This window comes from Hyla sarda, chromosome 5, assembly GCF_029499605.1.
Source record: "Hyla sarda isolate aHylSar1 chromosome 5, aHylSar1.hap1, whole genome shotgun sequence".
NCBI classification, from domain to species: domain Eukaryota; kingdom Metazoa; phylum Chordata; class Amphibia; order Anura; family Hylidae; genus Hyla; species Hyla sarda.
Window position 1 is genome coordinate 136773257 of NC_079193.1, and position 20523 is coordinate 136793779.

Genomic DNA, 20523 nt, shown 5'->3' on the forward strand with positions numbered 1-20523 from the left:
CTCTGCATTCCTGAAGTGTCTCCGGTGATCTGTCTGCCCTTTGCCCTGCCTGCCCCGGTAACTCACAACCTCCAGCACACAAGAAAAGAAGGCACTGGACAGTCTGTAGTGCCATCTTGTGTCCTGGAGGTTTTGAGCTTACCTAATAAAATTAAATAATGTAAACAAAAATGAACATATGTGGTATCGCCACGTGTGGAAATGTCATAAAAGTTAAAAAAATCTAAAGTCCTTTAGAAGTTATTCTTGATAACTTCATGTATGAGAAAAAACTGTATAAGCAGTGAATAAAAATTCCAATAAAAACTACAGATCACGGCGTAAAAATTAGCCCTCGTATGGATAATTAAACCTTAACAGAAAAAAAGGAGCATTTTTTCATTTTTGCACTTTTGTATTTTCCTCCTTTCAATTTTCCACCAACAGACCCATATGAGAACTTGTTTTATGCGCTATCAATTTTACTTTGTAATGACATCAGTCATTTCACCACAAAATCTACAAAAATTATTTGTGGGAGAAAATTTAAGAAAAAGACACCATTTTGTTATTTTTTTGTGGCTTCCGTTTCAACGCAGTGTACTTTTTGGGTAAAAATTACACCTTATATCAATTCTCTAGGTTAATACAGTTAACAAGACACCCAATTTATGTAAGTTTTATTTTATTTTACTACTGAGAAAAATTATAAATACATGCACTAAAATGAGTATGTTTAAAATGTGAAGTAATAGTATTATAGTTTTTAGTCTTTATTTGTAATTCAATTTATATAGTCCATTTTTATTATCGCATACATATAATTTTTTAACATCTAGAGGATGCTAAAATACTTCGAAGTGAGATATGGAGCTGAACTTGCTTCAAAGCCGGTAAGTAATGGCTGTTATCAGCAGCCAGAATGCAGTTAATGCCAGACCTCGGCGATCACAGCAATGTCCGTAGCTAACACTTTAGATGCTGTGATCAAAGTTGATTGCGGCATCTAAAAGTGCAAATTACTGGTGCCAGTGGGTTTTAGGGGGGCTGATTGGGACCTACATCGGGTGATGCAGGGTCCTATTTAACTGACATGACAACGGAGGCCCCTACCTCAGGAATTGTGTTTTGTTAAAGGGGAACTCCCATACAGAACATATTACTCCCTATTCACAGGGTCCAACTGCAGGGACCCCCTCTCCCCCACTCTCGAGCCGTGCACCTTGGCTCTTCTCATGTACGGAGTGACCTCAGCACCATGTATGGATTACTGTCGACCACTGCGCGAAGAGGTGGCTGACACGTCCCTCTGTGTATCTCTATGGGAGAACCAGAGATACATGAACGCTGTATCTCCGGTTTTCCCATAGAGATACACGGAGGAACATGTCGGCCACCTCTTCGCGCAGTGGTCGACAGTAATTCATGCATGGTGCTGAGGGCGCTCTGTACATGAAAAGAGCCAGGGTGCACGACAGGAGATAGCAGGGGGTCCCAGCGGTCAGACTCTCTGCAATCAGACAATTATCTCCTATCATGTGAGTAGGAGAGGATAAGATGTTCTGTACCAGAGTTCCCCTTTAACATATGTAAGGCTTTTACTAACATTTCAAAAAAATTTTTTTTATAATTAAGTGCCTTTTTATTATTTGAGCCCCTGCCCTCCAAAATGTCTGTGCACATCCCTGCCTGCTTTAGAACTGACACGGCACTGTTAGTGCACACTGACAGCTGGCGATCCTCTGACTATGACAGTGGCTTCAGCCCAGTGCCCATGAGGGTGGACAGGGCTCCTGCTTTGCATAGGTGGCTGGGTTTATGACATCATCTTCTATTACTTTCTATACAGGGAGATGTCCTCACAGTGTACCAGGTATACAGACAGATGCGGCTCCTGTCTTGCCACGGGATCAAGGGCGGATACAGAGTCCCCCAGACCCCTTTGTCCCCCAGACCCCTCTGTCCTCCTGATCCCTTTGTCTTCTCCAGCCTCCTCTGTCCTCTCCAGTTTACTCTGTCCTCTCCAGACCCCTTTTTCATCTGTCTCCCAGACCCCTCTTTCCTCTGTCCCCCAGAACCCTCTGTTCTCTGTTCCCCAGACCTGTCCCCTGTCTCCCAGATCCCTCTGTCCTGTTCCCCAAACTCCACTGTCCTCTGTTCTTCAGACCGCTGGCCGCACGAGAAATTCCTGCTAACCTGCATGAACTTATTCATCTTGCCACCCGCATTGACATGCGTTTTTCCGAAAGGCGTCAGGAGCTCCGCCAGGATATGGACTTTGTTCGCACGAGGCGGTTTCTCTCCCCGGCTCCTCTCTCCTCTGGTCCTCTGCAATCCGTTCCTGTGCCTCCCGCCGTGGAGGCTATGCAAGTTGACCGGTCTCGCTTGACACCTCAAGAGAGGACACGACGCCGGATGGAGAACCTATGCCTGTACTGTGCCGGTACCGAACACTTCTTGAAAGATTGTCCTATCCGTCCTCCCCGCCTGGAAAGACGTATGCTGACTCCGCACAAAGATGAGACAGTTCTTGATGTCTACTCTGCTTCTCCACGCCTTACTGTGCCTGTGCGGATATCTTCCTCTACCTTCTCCTTCTCTGCTACGGCCTTCTTGGATTCCGGATCTGCAGGAAATTTTATTTTGGCCTCTCTCATCAACAGGTTCAACATCCCGGTGACCAGTCTCGCCAGACCCCTCTACATCAATTCTGTTAACAATGAAAGATTGGACTGTACCGTGCGTTACCGCACGGAACCTCTCCTAATGTGCATCGGACCTCATCACGAAAAAATTGAATTTTTGGTCCTCTCCAACTGCACTTCTGAAATTCTTCTTGGATTACCGTGGCTTCAACGCCATTCCCCAACCCTTGATTGGTCCACAGGAGAAATCAAGAACTGGGGTACTTCTTGTCACAAGGATTGTCTTAAATCGGTTCCCAGTACTCCTTGCCGTGACCCTGTGGTTCCCCCTGTATCCGGTCTTCCTAAGGCTTATATGGACTATTCTGACGTTTTTTGCAAAAAGCAAGCTGAGACTTTGCCTCCTCACAGGCCTTATGACTGTCCTATTGACCTCCTCCCGGGTACTACCCCACCCCGGGGCAGAATCTATCCTCTGTCTGCTCCTGAGACTCTTGCCATGTCGGAGTACATCCAGGAGAATTTAAAAAAGGGGTTTATTCGCAAGTCCTCCTCTCCTGCCGGAGCTGGATTTTTTTTTGTGTCCAAAAAAGATGGCTCCCTACGTCCTTGTATTGATTACCGCGGACTTAATAAAATCACGGTAAAAAACCGCTACCCCTTACCTCTTATCTCGGAACTCTTTGATCGCTTAAAAGGTGCCCACGTCTTTACCAAACTGGACTTAAGAGGTGCTTATAATCTCATCCGCATCAGGGAGGGGGACGAATGGAAGACCGCATTTAACACCAGAGATGGACACTTGGAGTATCTGGTCATGCCCTTTGGCCTATACAACGCCCCTGCCGTCTTCCAAGACTTTGTTAATGAAATTTTTCGTGATCTCCTATATTCCTGTGTTGTGGTTTATCTGGACGATATTCTGATTTTTTCTGCCAACTTAGAAGAACACCGCCAGCATGTCCGCATGGTTCTTCAGAGACTTCGTGACAATCAACTTTATGCCAAAATGGAAAAATGTCTCTTTGAATGTCAATCTCTTCCTTTCCTAGGATACTTGGTCTCTGGCCAGGGACTACAAATGGACCCAGATAAACTCTCTGCCGTCTTAGATTGGCCACGCCCCTCCGGACTCCGTGCTATCCAACGTTTTTTGGGGTTCGCCAATTATTACAGACAGTTTATTCCAAACTTTTCCACTATTGTGGCTCCTATCGTGGCTTTAACCAAGAAAAAGGCCAATCCCAAGTCCTGGTCCCCCCAAGCGGAAGACGCATTTAAACATCTCAAGTCTGCCTTTTCTTCCGCTCCCGTGCTCTCCAGACCTGACCCATCTAAACCCTTCCTATTGGAGGTAGATGCCTCCTCAGTGGGAGCTGGAGCTGTCCTTCTACAAAAAAATTCTTCCGGGCATGCTGTGACTTGTGGGTTTTTTTCTAGGACCTTCTCCCCGGCGGAGAGAAACTATTCCATCGGGGATCGAGAACTACTGGCCATTAAATTGGCGCTTGAGGAATGGAGGCACCTGCTGGAGGGATCAAAATTTCCAGTTATCATATACACTGATCACAAGAATCTCTCCTATCTCCAGTCTGCCCAACGACTGAACCCTCGCCAGGCTAGGTGGTCGTTGTTCTTTGCCCGTTTTAACTTTGAAATCCATTTTCGCCCTGCTGACAAGAACATTAGGGCCGATCCCCTCTCTCGTTCTTCTGATGCCTCTGAAGTAGAGGTCTCTCCGCAACACATCATTCCTCCGGACTGTCTGATCTCCACTTCTCCAGCTTCCATCAGGCAAACTCCTCCAGGGAAGACCTTCGTTTCTCCACGCCAGCGTCTCGGGATTCTCAAATGGGGACACTCCTACCACCTTGCAGGCCATGTGGGCATCAAAAAATCCTTGCAACTCATCTCTCGATTTTATTGGTGGCCGACTCTGGAGACTGATGTTATTGATTTCGTGCGGGCCTGTACTGTCTGTGCCCGGGATAAGACTCCTCGCCAGAAGCCTGCTGGTCTCCTTCATCCTCTGCCTGTTCCTGAACAGCCTTGGTCACAGATTGGTATGGACTTTATTACGGACTTGCCCTCATCCCGTGGCAACACAGTTGTTTGGGTGGTCGTTGATCGATTTTCCAAGATGGCACATTTTATTCCTCTTCCTGGTCTTCCTTCAGCGCCTCAGTTGGCAAAGCAATTTTTTGTACACATTTTTCGCCTTCACGGTTTGCCCACGCATATCGTCTCAGATAGAGGCGTCCAATTCGTGTCTAAATTCTGGAGGGCCCTCTGTAAACAGCTCAAGATCAAATTAAACTTCTCTTCTTCTTATCATCCCCAATCCAATGGGCAAGTAGAAAGAGTTAATCAGGTCCTGGGTGACTATTTACGGCATTTTGTTTCCTCCCGCCAGGATGACTGGGCAGATCTTCTACCATGGGCCGAATTCTCATACAACTTCAGAGTCTCCGAATCTTCTGCTAAATCCCCATTTTTCGTGGTGTACGGCCGTCACCCTCTTCCTCCCCTCCCTACTCCCTTGCCCTCTGGTTTGCCCGCTGTGGATGAAGTGACTCGTGATCTTTCCACCATATGGAAAGAGACCCAAAATTCTCTTTTACAGGCTTCATCCCGGATGAAAAGATTTGCTGATAAAAAAAGAAGAACTCCCCCCATTTTTGCTCCCGGAGACAAGGTATGGCTCTCCGCTAAATATGTCCGCTTTCGTGTCCCCAGTTATAAACTGGGACCACGCTATCTTGGTCCTTTCAAAATCAAGTGCCAGATCAACCCTGTCTCTTACAAACTCCTTCTTCCTCCTTCTCTCCGTATTCCCAATGCCTTCCATGTCTCTCTCCTTAAACCACTCATCCTTAACCGCTTCTCTCCCAAAGTTGTTTCTCCCACTCCAGTTTCCGGATCTTCTGACGTCTTTTCTGTGAAGGAGATTCTAGCATCCAAGACGGTCAGAGGTAAAAGATTCTTCTTGGTCGACTGGGAGAATTGCGGCCCTGAGGAGAGATCCTGGGAACCTGAGGACAACATCCTGGACAAAAGTCTTATCCTCAGGTTCTCAGGCTCCAAAAAGAGGGGGAGACCCAAGGGGGGGGGGGTACTGTTACGCCGAGCGCTCCGGGTCCCCGCTCCTCCCCGGAGCGCTCGCAGCGTTCTCTCATTTGCAGCGCCCCGGTCAGACCTGCTGACCGGGTGCGCTGCGATATTACTCCCAGCCAGGATGCGATTCGCGATGCGGGACGCGCCCACTCGCGATGCGCATCTCGGCTCCCGTACCTTACCAGTTCCCCGTCTGTGTTGTACCGGCGCGCGCGGCCCCGCTCCTTAGGGCGCGCGCGCGCCGGGTCTCTGCCATTTAAAGGGCCGCTGCGCCACTGATTGGCGCAGCAGGCCTAATCAGTATTCTCACCTGTGCACTCCCTACTTATACCTCACTTCCCCTGCACTCCCTCGCCGGATCTTGTTGCCATTGTGCCAGTGAAAGCGTTTCCTTGTGTGTTCCTAGCCTGTGTTCCAGACCTCCTGCCGTTGCCCCTGACTACGATCCTTGCTGCCTGCCCTGACCTTCTGCTACGTCCGACCTTGCTCTTGTCTACTCCCTTGTACCGCGCCTATCTTCAGCAGTCAGAGAGGTTGAGCCGTTGCTGGTGGATACGACCTGGTTGCTACCGCCGCTGCAAGACCATCCCGCTTTGCGGCGGGCTCTGGTGAATACCAGTAGCAACTTAGAACCGGTCCACCAACACGGTCCACGCCAATCCCTCTCTGGCACAGAGGATCCACCTCCAGCCAGCCGAATCGTGACAGCATGTTTTTGTGGAATAATGTAATTCTCATTGGCTGTAGTGGGGTAGATGGGGTTTGCACCAACTTCCAGCATTCCTTGAGAAAACATTACTGGATATGAAACACTGGCATTGGTCTCCTGTGTTGTTCGACTGCGGAGAGATATAAAATAATATGCATTCACGAGCTGCCAAGGATCGAATCTCTTTCTAAAGGCTTTGGCCCAAATTTATCAAACTGAGTGAGAAAAAGTGGAGTGAATTTCCCACAGCAACCAATCACAGCTCAGCTTTCACTTTACCACAACTCATTAGATGAGTTGTGATTGGTTGCTGTGGAAAAATCACTCCACTTTTTCTCTCACACAGTTTGATAAATCTGGGCCTTTATGTCAGCACTTTTCTAAATCACAGAGCACCATCAGTGGGAAGGTTGGACCAGTAACGAGTTCCATGCTGGACAAAGTGTATGCAGGTAGTGCGCACTACTACTGCCCTCTTTACATAGACTTTTGGTAATGGCTTTAGGCTTTGTATAGTAGTTACAGGGTTGTCTGTGACCTCATCTCTCATTTTCATAGTAAGAATTTAGCAATTTTATAGCCATTAGTCCTAACCTATACCTGCATCTTCAAAGACATGTCAAAACTTTTCATCTGTTTTGAGACCCTTACTAATCGATAGAATAAGCCGGGAGAAGTGCTTGCCTCTTTAGCTTGCTACTCTCTCTGTCTTTCTGCAGGAGAAGGAAACCATAGACTTACTATAGAATCTGTCTATGGCATGTTAAAAGTTTTGTTAAATGACGGTAAGGCTAGGTTTACACAGTGTATTTTCATTTTGTTTATTGTAAAAAATGTGTCTGTAAAATTGCAGAAAAGTTGTGTATAGACAACCACTTTCCTAAAGACTTATGTTGATGTTACAAATATGGACACAATTGTTCGCAATTTTATGGATAACATTTTTACAGTTAAATATGTCTGAAAATACACTACTTACACTTTAAGGCTTTGTACACAATAGGATCATGGCTTTCCAAGACTGTTACAATAAACCTGTTATTACCTTTTATGATCTCTGTTTTTTTCACACTGACTTATTATGGGTAAATCAGGTATCTAATGTTTATTTACTGTATTGAAACATACAGCATACTGCACAGTAAAGAATTAAAGGGAAAGAACTAACACAAGTGTAAACAGGATAACAAATACATGAAAGCTTTGGTGTTATTTTGGCTTTCATAATTCTTTAATACATTATGTTTTTCACATGGTTCCTATGATTGCCTTAGTATATTATAAAAGTCATAGTCAAGACAAAAAAACATTCATTAAGTATCACTTTGAAAAGAAACATTAGGTACAGTGCAAGTGAAGACCTCTCTATGAACCCCTTAGGAAACCTCACAAATAATGACTTCTTCAGCTGCCATATCCTCCTCCCACATAGGCAAGTTATGAAAGAAGACAATAATATTCCATGTGTTTGATCAATCACCAGTCACCCCTGTGAACAGCCAGGGGGTCCAGCTTTTTGATTTGGAAACACTTACAAATACAAATAATCATAAAGCATAATGTATACCACACAGAAAATCTCACAGGCACTATATGCAGTAATAAATAGAATGTATATTTTGATTACACAGAGGAACAGGCTGTACACAAGCATAATGGTTACAGTCAGTTGAAGAGGTGCAACAGGCTTTAAACGTTCATTCTAAATTGGTGGGCAAATACACAAACAGAAGAACAGGTGCAAAGAAACAGTCTCTTGCTTGGTTTTGGAAGACTCCAGAGATGGCTGAAAGTTCTTGTCCAAACATTTTATGCTGCTACAGGTCTAAGGGGGAGGGGGGTGTTGCCTAATTCGCAATGGCCAACCTAGAGATTACTGTACCAGGCTCTTGTGGGTCGATGTTCTGGTACATCTTGGGGTCTCTGCAATTGCTAGGCTTCTACCTGTTTCTGGAATTACCACTCAGCAGCTGAATGCACATAGCATGCATGCTGTCTATACTTGAATTTGAATACAGAGCACTTGGCAACACAGTTTAAGTTTAAGGTCCATAAACTGAATAACTGCCTCTTAAAGAGAACTGGTTAACTTTTATAAAGAAGACCTCCTAAAATACAATACATTATTGAATGGGCACTGTCATTTGCAAAAAGTTTTTATATAATGTAGATAATAAAATGTATGTATATTTGTAATATGCATTGGTTAAAAAAATATGTATATTTTTGGGTGAAAAATTGCTTTGTATATCTTACCACTATGGGTCCCTCAACTGTGCTGAGCACTGTCTTGTTCCTGCAGCAATTGTCTGTGTGTCTCAGCTGACAGGCAGAATACAGGAAGTGTGGGAGGGACAAGAAGGGTTCTATGCATGCTTCCGGCTAGTCAATCTGCCTGCTCTGTGAGCCGGGTGTGTGTGTCGCAGAGCCTCTGTAGAGAGCAGCCAGTTATCTGCTCTGAGGAATGAGGGAGGAAGCTCCCACATGAGATGTGAGGGCAAGCAAAGAAATGCCCATCCTCCTCCCCAGTGAACAGAATGCAGTGTGGACACCATAAACAAGGGAATTATGAGCCATAGAAAAGATTAAAACCAGGATTTTGGCACACAGGCAGGGTAAGCACCAGTAAATCTGCTGACAGGTGCACTAAAAATTATCCATTGAAATCACAAAAACTCTTTTGCCAACATGTCCAACACAAAAAATGTACAAGCCACAAGATAACCATAAATGGGGCTTTTTTTTTTTTACAGAGTCTCCTTTCCTATAATGATCATTTCGATACATTGTCCCCTATAAAGTGTTACTTTATTTTTATCTATCTGATTGAAGGCTTACAGTAGACTTAGCATACATTGTTTGCTTTCCTTGACAATGAGTGGAAAAAGGTATGATTTGTTTGTTCAGGCCATTCACCCTCATATTCATAAGCCTTTGTGATTTTCTTAACAATTGTTTTGTTTTTGTTAGTTTTTTTGCACTTGCGAGTTGTTAGCAGCATTTTGCAATATCAATTAATAATAATTAAATAAAGTATTGTGTTATCAAAGGATCTTTTTGTTAAAAGTTAGCCAGTTATTGGAAGATGTTTCTCACACCTGACACCAAATTATAAATTCCTGCACCTCCCACCCCCCTGCTGGATCTTCAGTGCACTTTGCCTAAGAAAAAGCGTTCCCATTGCCTGTTTTGCCTACCCGTGTTACCAGGCTTACTTGCTACGTTTTTTGACTACGAACCTTTGCCGCCTGCCTTGACCTTCTGCTACGTTGACTACGCCTCTATCTCATCCTCCTGTACCTCGCCTTGCCCAGTATCTGTGTGGACGAGCCGTATTGGGGGTAGTGACCTGGGTGTCGCCTGCCGCAGCAAATCCAGCGGCACCTTAGACTCCACTCCCCGATACGGTCAGAGTCATCAGCCACACAGGTAAAGAATCCACTACCTGCTCTGTGACATCCACATCCAGGTAAGTGACAGCAAGATCCGGCCATGGATCCAACTGGGGTTCCTCTGCCTAACAACTCTGATCTTATACCTATCGTGGCACTTCAGTCCCAGCAGTTGGCCCAGCAGGCAAAGCAGCTTAACCAGCTAATCACCATGATGCAGCAGTTGTTATCCGCTCAGCAGCACCTGCCACAGCCTCCTCCATCTCCAGTACAGCCTCCAGCTGCTGCAGTCTCCTCCGGGACCAGACTCCGCTTGTCTCTTCTTGATAAATATGAGGGGGATCCCAAGGCCTGTCGAGGTTTCGTGACACAGTGCTCCATGCGAATTGAGCTCATGGCAGACCAGTTCTCCACAGAACGTGCAAAGGTGGCCTCCGTCATCAGTCTCCTGTCTGGAAAGGCCTTGGCCTGGGCAACTCCGCTATGGGAACGCAGTGATGTCATCACTTCAAATCTTCAGGCATTCCTGACGGAATTTCGCACAGTTTTTGAGGAACCTGCCCGTGCTTCCTCTGCTAAGTCTCTCCCAGGGCAACTCCACTGTTGGCGAGTATGCCATCCGGTTCCGAACCTTGGCGTCAGAGTTATCCTGGAATAACGAAGCCCTCTGCGCTACTTTTAAGAGGGGTTTATCGAGTCAAATTAAAGAGGTGCTCGCTGCTCGGGAATTGCCATCAACCCTGAATGAAATGATACAATTGGCATCCCGGATCGATATTCGTTTCTCCGAGCAACGAGAGGAATTACGTCAAGAAAGGGAATCTGCATGACCCCGGCGCTATCCTCGGTTGGCGGCCGTCTTCCAGCAACCACCGCAATCTTCTACGTTGCCTCCCACAGTGGAGGCTATGCAGGTGGATCGGTCTCGTCTGACCTTGCAGGAAAGGACTCGCCGAAGAACCGAAAATCTTTATCTATACTGCGCCAGTGCAGACCACTTCCTTACGGATTGTCCTCTGCGTCCTCAGCCACAGGGAAATGCTCGCACCTAGGGTTTGTTGGAGAGGCCTCCCTAGGTGAGAATCCCTCCTCTCCACGCTTAAATATGATGGTTCAGCTTCATCTCCCTTCTAAAATGAACCTCTCAGTTTTGGCCTTCCTGGCTCCGCTGGTAACTTCATTGATGCCTCTCTAGTGCACAAGTATTCTCTGCCAGTTCTACGCCTCCCGAAACCGCTATTCATCTCCACGCTTAATGATGAAAAACTGGACTGTACCGTGCTGTACTGCACTGAACCCCTGTTGATGCAAGTCGGAGTCTCACACAGAGAGAGCTTGTCCTTCTACGTACTTCCTCACTGTACTTCTTCTCTCCTGCTGGGTCTACCTTCGTTGCAGATCCATGCCCCACAGCTGGACTGGAAAACCGGAGAAGTCCTTCGTTGGGGTCTGCACTGCAACAATCATTGTATTCACGTACGAGTGGTCAAGTTGGAACCATTGTCTCCCCCACTGCCCGGTTTGCCTTCCTTTCTTCTGTATTATGCTAACATCTTCAGTGAAAAGCAAGCCGAAGTGTTACCACCGCATCGCCCCTACGATTGCCCCATAGACCTGCTGCATTGCACCACACCTCCCAGGGGCAGAATCTACCCATTATCTGTCCCCGAAACTCAGGCCATGTCTAATTATATCCAGGAAAACCTACAGAAGGGATTCATCAGGAAGTCCTGTTCCCCTGCCGGAGCTGGTTTCTTCTTCGTAGAAAAGAAAGATGGGTCTCTACGACCTTGCATCGACTACCGCGGCCTGAATAAAATTACGGTAAAGAACCGCTACCACTTACTCTGATCACAGAGCTGTTTGATCGTCTGCGAGGGGCCAAAATCTTTTCTAAATTGGATCTATAATTTAATCCGTATACGAGAAGGGGACGAATGGAAGCCTGCATTTAATACTCGTGACGGACATTTTGAATATCTGGTACTGCCATTTGGACTCTGTAATGCGCCAGCAATCTTCCAGGAGTTTGTCAATGACATTTTTTGTGATCTCCTATACTCCTTACTCCTGTGTAGTTGTCTACCTAGATGACATTCTCATCTACTCGCCTGACCTCCATACTCATCGTTCTTACCTCCGCCAAGTCTTACAGCACCTCCGAGACAATCATCTCTATGCAAAACTTGAAAAGTGTACTTTTGAGAAGACCAGCCTTCCGTTTCTGGGGTATATTGTCACCAGTCAAGGTCTGTAAATGGACCCTAACAAGTTATCCGCCGTACTGGATTGGCCTCGACCTTCTGGCTTGAAAACGATACAGCGCTTCCTCGGTTTTGCCAATTACTATCGGCAATTCATTCCGCATTATTCCACCTTGGTTGCTCCCATCGTCTCTCTTACAAAAAAAACTGCCAATCCAAAGGTCTGGGCTCCTGAGGCCGAAGAAGCCTTTAACCCCTTAAGGACTCAGCCCATTTTGGCCTTAAGGACTCAGACAATTTAATTTTTACGTTTTCATTTTTTCCTCCTCGCCTTCTAAAAATCATAACTCTTTTATATTTTCATCCACAGACTAGTATGAGGGCTTGTTTTTTGCGCGACCAGTTGTCCTTTGTAATGACATCACTCATTATATCATAAAATGTATGGCGCAACCAAAAAACACTATTTTTGTGGGGAAATTAAAACGAAAAACGCAATTTTGCTAATTTTGGAAGGTTTTGTTTTCACGCCGTACAATTTATGGTAAAAATGATGTGTGTTCTTTATTCTGAGGGTCAATACGATTAAAATGATACACATTATTATATACTTTTATATTATTGTTGCGCTTAAAAAAAATCACAAACTTTTTAACCAAATTAGTACGTTTATAATCCCTTTATTTTGATGACCTCTAACTTTTTTATTTTTCCGTATAAGTGGCGGTATGGGGGCTCATTTTTTGCGCCATGATCTGTACTTTTTTTTGATACCACATTTGCATATAAAAAACTTTTAATACATTTTTTATAATTTTTTTTTAATAAAATGTATTAAAAAAGTAGGAATTTTGGACTTTTTTTTTTTTCTGCTCCTGTGTTGTCGAGACCAGATCCAGTCAAGCCATTTATTTTGGAAGTGGATGCTTCTTCTGTTGGTGCAGGAGCTATTTTGACACAAAAATCATCTAAAGGAAAAACTGTAACTTGCGGTTTCTTCTCTAAAACCTTCTCACCCGCGGAGAGAAACTATACAATAGGAGATCGTGAACTTTTGGCTTAATGGTTTTCTTTTCTACATCATTTACCTTGTGATTGAGCTAACATGTTGTTTTGATACTTTAGGCCGGCCTGATTACAGTAATACCAGATTTGTATAATTTCCGTCAAGTTTTACTAATCTAAAAAAAATTGAGAACTTTTTCGAATTTTTTTAATTGCAATTTTTTGACCACTGTAGCTTTTTTTTTTTTTTTTACGCATTCGAGGCTGTATGAGGGCTAATTTTTTGCACCACAATCTCTTTTTGTATCGGTACCATTTTGGTATTGATCTGACTTTTTATTTGTTTTTTTAACTTTTTTTCTGGGATACTATAAAAATTGCAATTCTGTGGTTTGGTACATTTTTTTTACATTTACGTCATTTACCGTATGGGATACAAAATGTTATATTTTAATAGTTCGTACAATTACGCACGCAGTGATACTAAATATGTTTATTTTTATTATGTTTACATGTTTTTATATAGGAAAAGGAAGTGATTGAACTTTTAACATGGAAGGGATTAATGTGTGTCTTTTAAACTTTTATTAAAACAGTTTTTTTATTTTACACTTTATTAGACTTTTAGGAGGAATCACTAGATTCCTCATATTCCTCATTCTATTGAACTCCATTGATTTGTGTGCTCTTTGATCCATTGATAGAGCCTAGTCCATTGATCCATTGACAGAGCCACGGACACCAGGGAAGCAGAGGTAAGCCTTCCGGCTACCTCTATAGTGGATCTCCTTCCTGCAATCGAGCTCCGAGGGGCGATCCACCCCACTAGCCCACCAGGGAGCATTCGCATGTCCCCTTAGACGTCGCTGTCAGCTGTGACATCGGCGATCTAAAGGGTTAATAGCCAGCCGCGGCGCATGCTGGCTATTAGCGGTGCCCCCAGCTACTAAAAACAGCCGGGGGCCAGGAAGACAACACACTGTTCGGCGATCCCGGTCTTTGTGACAGATCACCCTGTCTGTCCCCCTAATAATTGAGTCCCCCAGTACCTGTCTGGCCTGCCCTGCACTCCTCCCTCCTTACTGGAGCAGACACCCCCCTTGCAGTCAGTGGCAGAGTCCTGCTGCAGTACTGCTAGCTCTGAAATGGCACCCCCCTCATCTGCCAACTGGACAAACTTGTTGGGGTGTGCCAGTTCAGGACTAGCCTCCCTGACACTTTTCTAACTGTAACCCAGCTAGCTGCCTTACTGTCCTACACCTCCGTCCTTTACCCCACCTTTACCCCAGAGAGTACTTGCTCAGTGAGCAGGAGACTCCTCTCCAAATTGTCTATGCGTCTCAGTGTTGTCAGTTGCTCCTCAAGATCCAGGATCTGGGCTTCCAAATGAACAACTCGCACACATCTTGCACAACAATATGCACCTTCAAACTGCTGTTCAAGGATTGCATACATTGTGCAAGATGCACACTGGACTGCCTTTTCCAACATGGAGGCCATACTAGATTTGGGGATTACAAAAATTAACAGTAAAAAAAACAAAAAACAATCAAATGTTTCAATTAAACTCCCTGAACTTAAAGTCCCTTAATTTTAAGTCCCTCTCACTTTTATACTTACACTCACTTGTATACTTCACAGTCTTGTATACAGACAAATAATCACTAGCTCAAACAATCGCCTAGTGTACTTGCTTTTATAGTTACCAGAAATCACCTCTCTCTTCCCCTGCCTGGAAGTGAATGCAAAGGATAGCTGGCTGCAAACAGCTGCAATTTATCAGCTGCTAATGAATTAACTACTCCACCTGTATTCCTTCCAGACAGAGAAGGGGGGAAAAAACACAGAAATGCACTCAACAATGCTCACAATGCTTCTTACAGTATTCCCTTAATTTTAATTCCCTCTCACTTTTATACTTACACTGACTTGTTTACTTCACACTCTTGTATACAGACACACAATCACTAGCTCAAACAATCACTTGCTTTTATAGTTACCAGATACCACCTCTCTCTTCCACTGCCTGGAACACTCTGAAAATTATTTTTTCCTTTTTTTATTCCCCAGGATACTTGTATGGCCAATCATTTGATTGCTCATACAGAGTAATGCAGCACATGTGTACTTTATCGATCGTTTACATCTGTGCTTTAGCAGAGGCCTCAGGCTGCTGTGACAATGGATCACCTTCCTGCAATATGAACAATATTAGCCACTGCACCACCAATAACACATTTAAAGGAAGTTTAAATGCCTTTGTCAGCTTTCAAAATGGCTTCTAAATAGTTGATAACTGGCAAAAGTTATTGCTTTGTGCCAGCTACTAGCAGTAGCCCTTGGGTACAGAAAGCTGCCGGAAACTGCTGCCAAGGGGTTACAGGGGTATTCTGGGATTTTTTTGTTATTTGACCATGCTACAGGGTCTGTAACGTTAGTGTAGTCTATAATGTAGTGTCTGTACCTGTTTTTCATGGTGGTCTTACAATTCTTCTGTTATTTTGGCCACAATGTTTCTTTTTTACCAGCATACAAAATGACGTCTCAGTTTTTTCCAGGTTTCAGTGTGGCCCACGACATTACATCACTAGTCAGGTGATCTAAGGGAGCCTGTCTTTGCTTCAATGGGTGGGAGGGAGATCATTCTGCAAGAATTGTAATTTCTTAACAGCTGTATTTACCCTGGTCTATTGCATTGAAGGGAGCACAAGTGTGTTACAATGTGTGGGGTGGCTGATGTGTGGGAGGGAGAAAAGTGACCTAACACTTACAAACAAGGAATCATGGGACTTGTTGTTTAAGGGAATCAATTCCAACAGGAAAGAACCAGTTCAAAAAAAGATAGCCTCAGTGTTATGGTAATCTCACAACACAGCCATTTAGCCCCAAGACAAGCACAGACTATTCCTAAGCATATCCATTACTGTCTGGCAGGTATGAACTAAAATTACCTTATGGTAGATAACCCCTTTAATTTAAGCTCATGCTTACAACATAACAAAATGTGAAAGGGAATGAAGACTTCCCAAATGCATTGTAAATTGGCCACTGGAATTAACAGAGCCTACTGCAGAAGTGTGAACTTGGCCATTTAATGTGAACTTGGCAGTAGGCTCTGTTAATTCCTTTCCAGATGCCCCTTTCACCAGTAAAATTGACCCACAGTAGCCAATAATAATGGTCCCCTGTAGCCAGTCACATGGTTCCCCTGTAGCCAGTCATATTGCCTCTTTCCCAAAAATAATGCCCACAGTAGCCAGTAGTTATATTCTCTCTCCAGAGTAACAATGCCCATTTTGGTCAGTCACAATGTCTCCTGTGGCCAGTCACAAAGCCCCTGTAGCCTGTTGTCAAAATGTGGAGCAGATGCTAGCAACAGTAATAGAAAACTACAATAACAAAAAAGTTATTCTTGGCACACTTTTCTACAAATATAACTGTTGGCACAATGTTACTGATAGAGATTGTCATTAAGCCGCTTACCTTAGACCGGGACCTCATAAAGGGAAATCCTACACTGCATTTAACATAGTCATCGTCCAATAACTCACAGGAAATTCCTTGTTCTTCCTACAAAAGAGGGAGACCTTGTCTTAACAAATAAGCACAATTTTCTTTTCAGTAGTAACATTAAATATATAGAACTATGCCTATTAACTGGATCATACACATAGCACAATGTCACATTACAAGAGGAGGCGTATACAGATGAATAAAAAAATTATTTTATTAAACAATTTAGCAAAAATGACAAACAGTATATAGAGACATTTAAAATCCATTAAAAATCAATGAGCCAAATATGGATCACTGTTACCAAGTGAAAGAAAACAGAGGGGACTCAGACAAAAGGGAGATCCAGAATATGAACAGGACAAGGTATGCACAAATAAATGTGTAAAGATCTATTGCATATGTGAAAGTGCCAAACACAGCCGATGGTTCAACAGCGTGATGGTCACAGCATAAACATTCTATAGGTTACATATGTTAAGGTACTGACAATCAAAGGTGCAAAGAGTGATATTACCAAGTAACCAAACAGGTAATGGACCTCCGCACCCAACGTTTCAGCTGGAAAGACTTCTTACAGGGCCTCCGGTATCAGGATTTTATGTCTGCGGCCAGGGACACTGCTTTTGCCAGAGCTACAGATCGTATTCTATGCAGGAGTGCTAACCGCCAGAGCTGCTCCGCTAATCACTGGATGAGGCAGGACACCACTGTGGTCAGTGATTGGCTGGGCGGCACTGTGACATCTTGCCAGCAGTTTCAGCTGGCTCCTGGAAAGCAAAGTTTAACGGAGACCGACCGCAGACAGGGTGCTCTGATACTGGAGGCTACGAAACAGTGATGACGGTGAGTTGAAGATTTTATAAGACAGTCTGGGCCCATTTGTAAAATGAAAATGATAAATCTTTGACAAGCAGTACCCTAGCTACAACAGTTAAGCAATCTTTTAGGATAATACAAACAACGGTGGTAATACTTAGAGACAGATACTAATGCCACAACATAATTCTAGAATAATTTTTGGATTACCCCTTGAATTCAGTTAAATTTTTATGTAAAGCAATGAGACTGTGACAATACCAACCAGCTCTACTGACATGTGTTTTATTTTATTCTTATTTAATATTTTCCTTAGCACTGATTGGAGAGTGTATGGACCCCTCCAATCTGGTAATACCCAGTTGCCAAATTATATAAGTCTATAAGGAGTTACAGAGGAATGGTAGAATGCAGAGCTTTAAGAAAAGATGATCCAGAATTGTCATTTCATAGAAGATTTCATAGTTAATATACTCTATATTAACTAAAACATATATGTTAAATAACTGACATGGGCTCTTTACGTGGCTTGTATGTATTTACTATGATCATACCATCAGTAGAAAACGCCAACAAATGCAGTTTCCCATGTAAAAACAAAAAGAGGAAATCACACTTCTTGTTACCATAGTGTGCTAGCAGTGCAAGAAACAGTTATTTATAGCACAAGAGCCAGATTGACGTCACCATCATCATCATTAATTTGACTTAGCTGTGGGAAGCAGAGTAATAAGGAGACTGCATGCATCATTGGCTGATCATGTCAGGCCACGTCTTGTGAAAAGAAATTTCACACAAATGGGTAAAGATAGAAGTGGACCTCTACCAATGAATGGATCACAGTTAATACAAAATATCCACACAAATGACAGTATTACTACAAGCACAAAGTATGTTCTCACATGACACTAAAACTGATCTTACCAATCAACAGCTGATAAAATGTTTGCATGGCATGTTCCATGTTGAATATGCAACTCACAATTATAGATGTTGGATCATTACTTGTTGCACCAACAAATGTGAGATGAATTCAGTAACACAGTAACACAGTTTATAGGATCAAAAAAAGTCCATCAAGTTCAAACTATATTCCTACTGTGTCCCTACTTTGGTGATCTAGAGGAAGGAAAAAAAAAACCTTATGAGGTTTTTCTCAATAGAGGCTACTTGGCATTGCTATGCTTACTGCAACCACCGGGTCAGAACCCCCAATACGGACCTGGATCCCCACCCTGATTTTTTCAGGTGAGCATTTCAGTCTTATAGTCTATCTACAATTATACATCCATAGAATAGAATAAACAGGTCCGATTCTGGGGGAAGTGACGTCATGTAGAGAGGCTAGGAGGCTCCTCCTCTCCCGCATACCATCACAGCTGCCAACCTGCTGGCTTGTCTGGAGCTGATGGGGCCGGTCCGATGCGGGCAGTAAACCCGAGGAGGGTGCAACCAAAAGGGGGGGGGGGGTTTGGAAGAACAGCAGAGCCCCGGTGTCGGATGTGCACAAGAGAGGACTGGAGGGGGAGCAGGTGCCGTGACTGAGGCCAGAATTGGAGCTCGAGCTGCTGGAAGAGGTGGAGGGGCGGAGCAAGAGTCAGGTAGTGGGGGGTTTGAACTGAAGTGGAAGCCCCGGAGTGTGAGAGGCTCTGGGGGGAAAGTGCTGATGGAAGAAGATAAAACTGGGAATCGGGATATTACACCCCATAGCATTGATATGCCCTCTGATATTTCTCACTTGTTAAGCAGCTATAGATGAACACTTAAAGGCATCTTGTGCTTTCCAGATTTGCTTCATTGGAATCTGAATGTGCAGAGCTCAGTAGTTGTTTGATGGGAGCTTATGGGAAAAACTTCTAAATGTGGACTGTTTGCAGTAGTGATATACAATGGTGGCTCAAAAGAGTCAGAATTGAATGTCTGCACAGTATATCCCTAAATAAGTTGAACTGTCTTCTCATTTGATGACCTACTTACTTGATATATAGCTTTACAAGAAATACACTCTGTAACCCAGACTTGCCGCACTGGAATTTGAATGGGCAGAGTCTGATGAATTATCCAACAGCAGCTGGTATATTGGTGATATACTACCTACTAAAGAGACTGTAAACAAAAAAAAAATGGGGGGGGGGGGGGGAATCCCTTAAAGGAGTACTCTGGTGCAGAGTACTCCTGCTCCGTCCTGCCCGGGCTGCAAAAAAATGAAAATAAACCATCTCTCACCTTCCTGGGTTCCCGCGGAGTGCCACTACAGCTGAGCGGTCCTCCGGTCCATCCTCTTCATACTTCCGTGTGTAGCGAAGCGTCACATGGTGCTCAGCCTATTATGGGCCGAGGCAGAACATCGCGGCGGCCAGCGATAGGCTGAGCGCCATGTGACGTTTCGCTCACACGGAAGTATGGAGAAGATGGACCGGAGGACCGATCAGCTGTAGTGGCGCTCCGCGGGAACCCAGGAAGGTGAGAGATGGTTTATTTTCATTTTTTTGCAGCCCGGGCAGGACGGAGCAGGAGTACTCTGCACCAGAGTACTCCTTTAATGTGACGTGAGGAGTGTCTGGATAGCGACATCTTATGCTTAAGAGTGTTTGGATTCAACACCTGTATAGCATATACATTTGAAAAGATAGAGCTTGAGAAGTCCCACCTGTGGCGTCCCGAGACACGTGACATCAGAGAGCACTTAGACAGAAAAGAACAACCTTAACTTCAGAAGCTCATAAGTACTGAAAGGATTAAAACATTTTAATAGAAATAATTTACAAATCTGTTTAACTTTCTGGAGCCAGTTGATATATATAAAAAAGTTTTTTCCTGGATAACCCCCTTCACTATCTCTATTACTGTTACCACACATAACCCCTCCACCTATCCGTTTTTCTTTACACATTACACACACCACTGATTGTATACTCAACCGATACAACTACTGATACAGTTACATTCCATATACCACAGCTACATTAAACATTCTACACATCCCCTGTTTCACATGTAACTGATTCAGTTACTGATACAGTTACACTCCACATCCCACAGTTATACCACACACTATACATACAAATTGGTATATACTGTATAACATTCTATTCCACCAATACTATTTTTCTATATAAATCTATACCACTTCTCAGGTCTTA

The 20523-nt window shown here is 44.0% G+C and overlaps 1 protein-coding gene across 2 annotated transcripts in view; it reads right to left on the reverse strand.

Moving 5' to 3' along the window:
- Positions 1-20523, reverse strand: part of ITGA9 (integrin subunit alpha 9) — a 519026-nt gene that overhangs the window by 108165 nt on the left and 390338 nt on the right. For both annotated transcript variants that reach the window (XM_056520347.1, XM_056520346.1), the window contains one exon: positions 16532-16618. In XM_056520347.1, coding sequence (XP_056376322.1) covers positions 16532-16618 — 87 coding nt within the window. The remainder of the gene's footprint in view (positions 1-16531; positions 16619-20523) is intronic.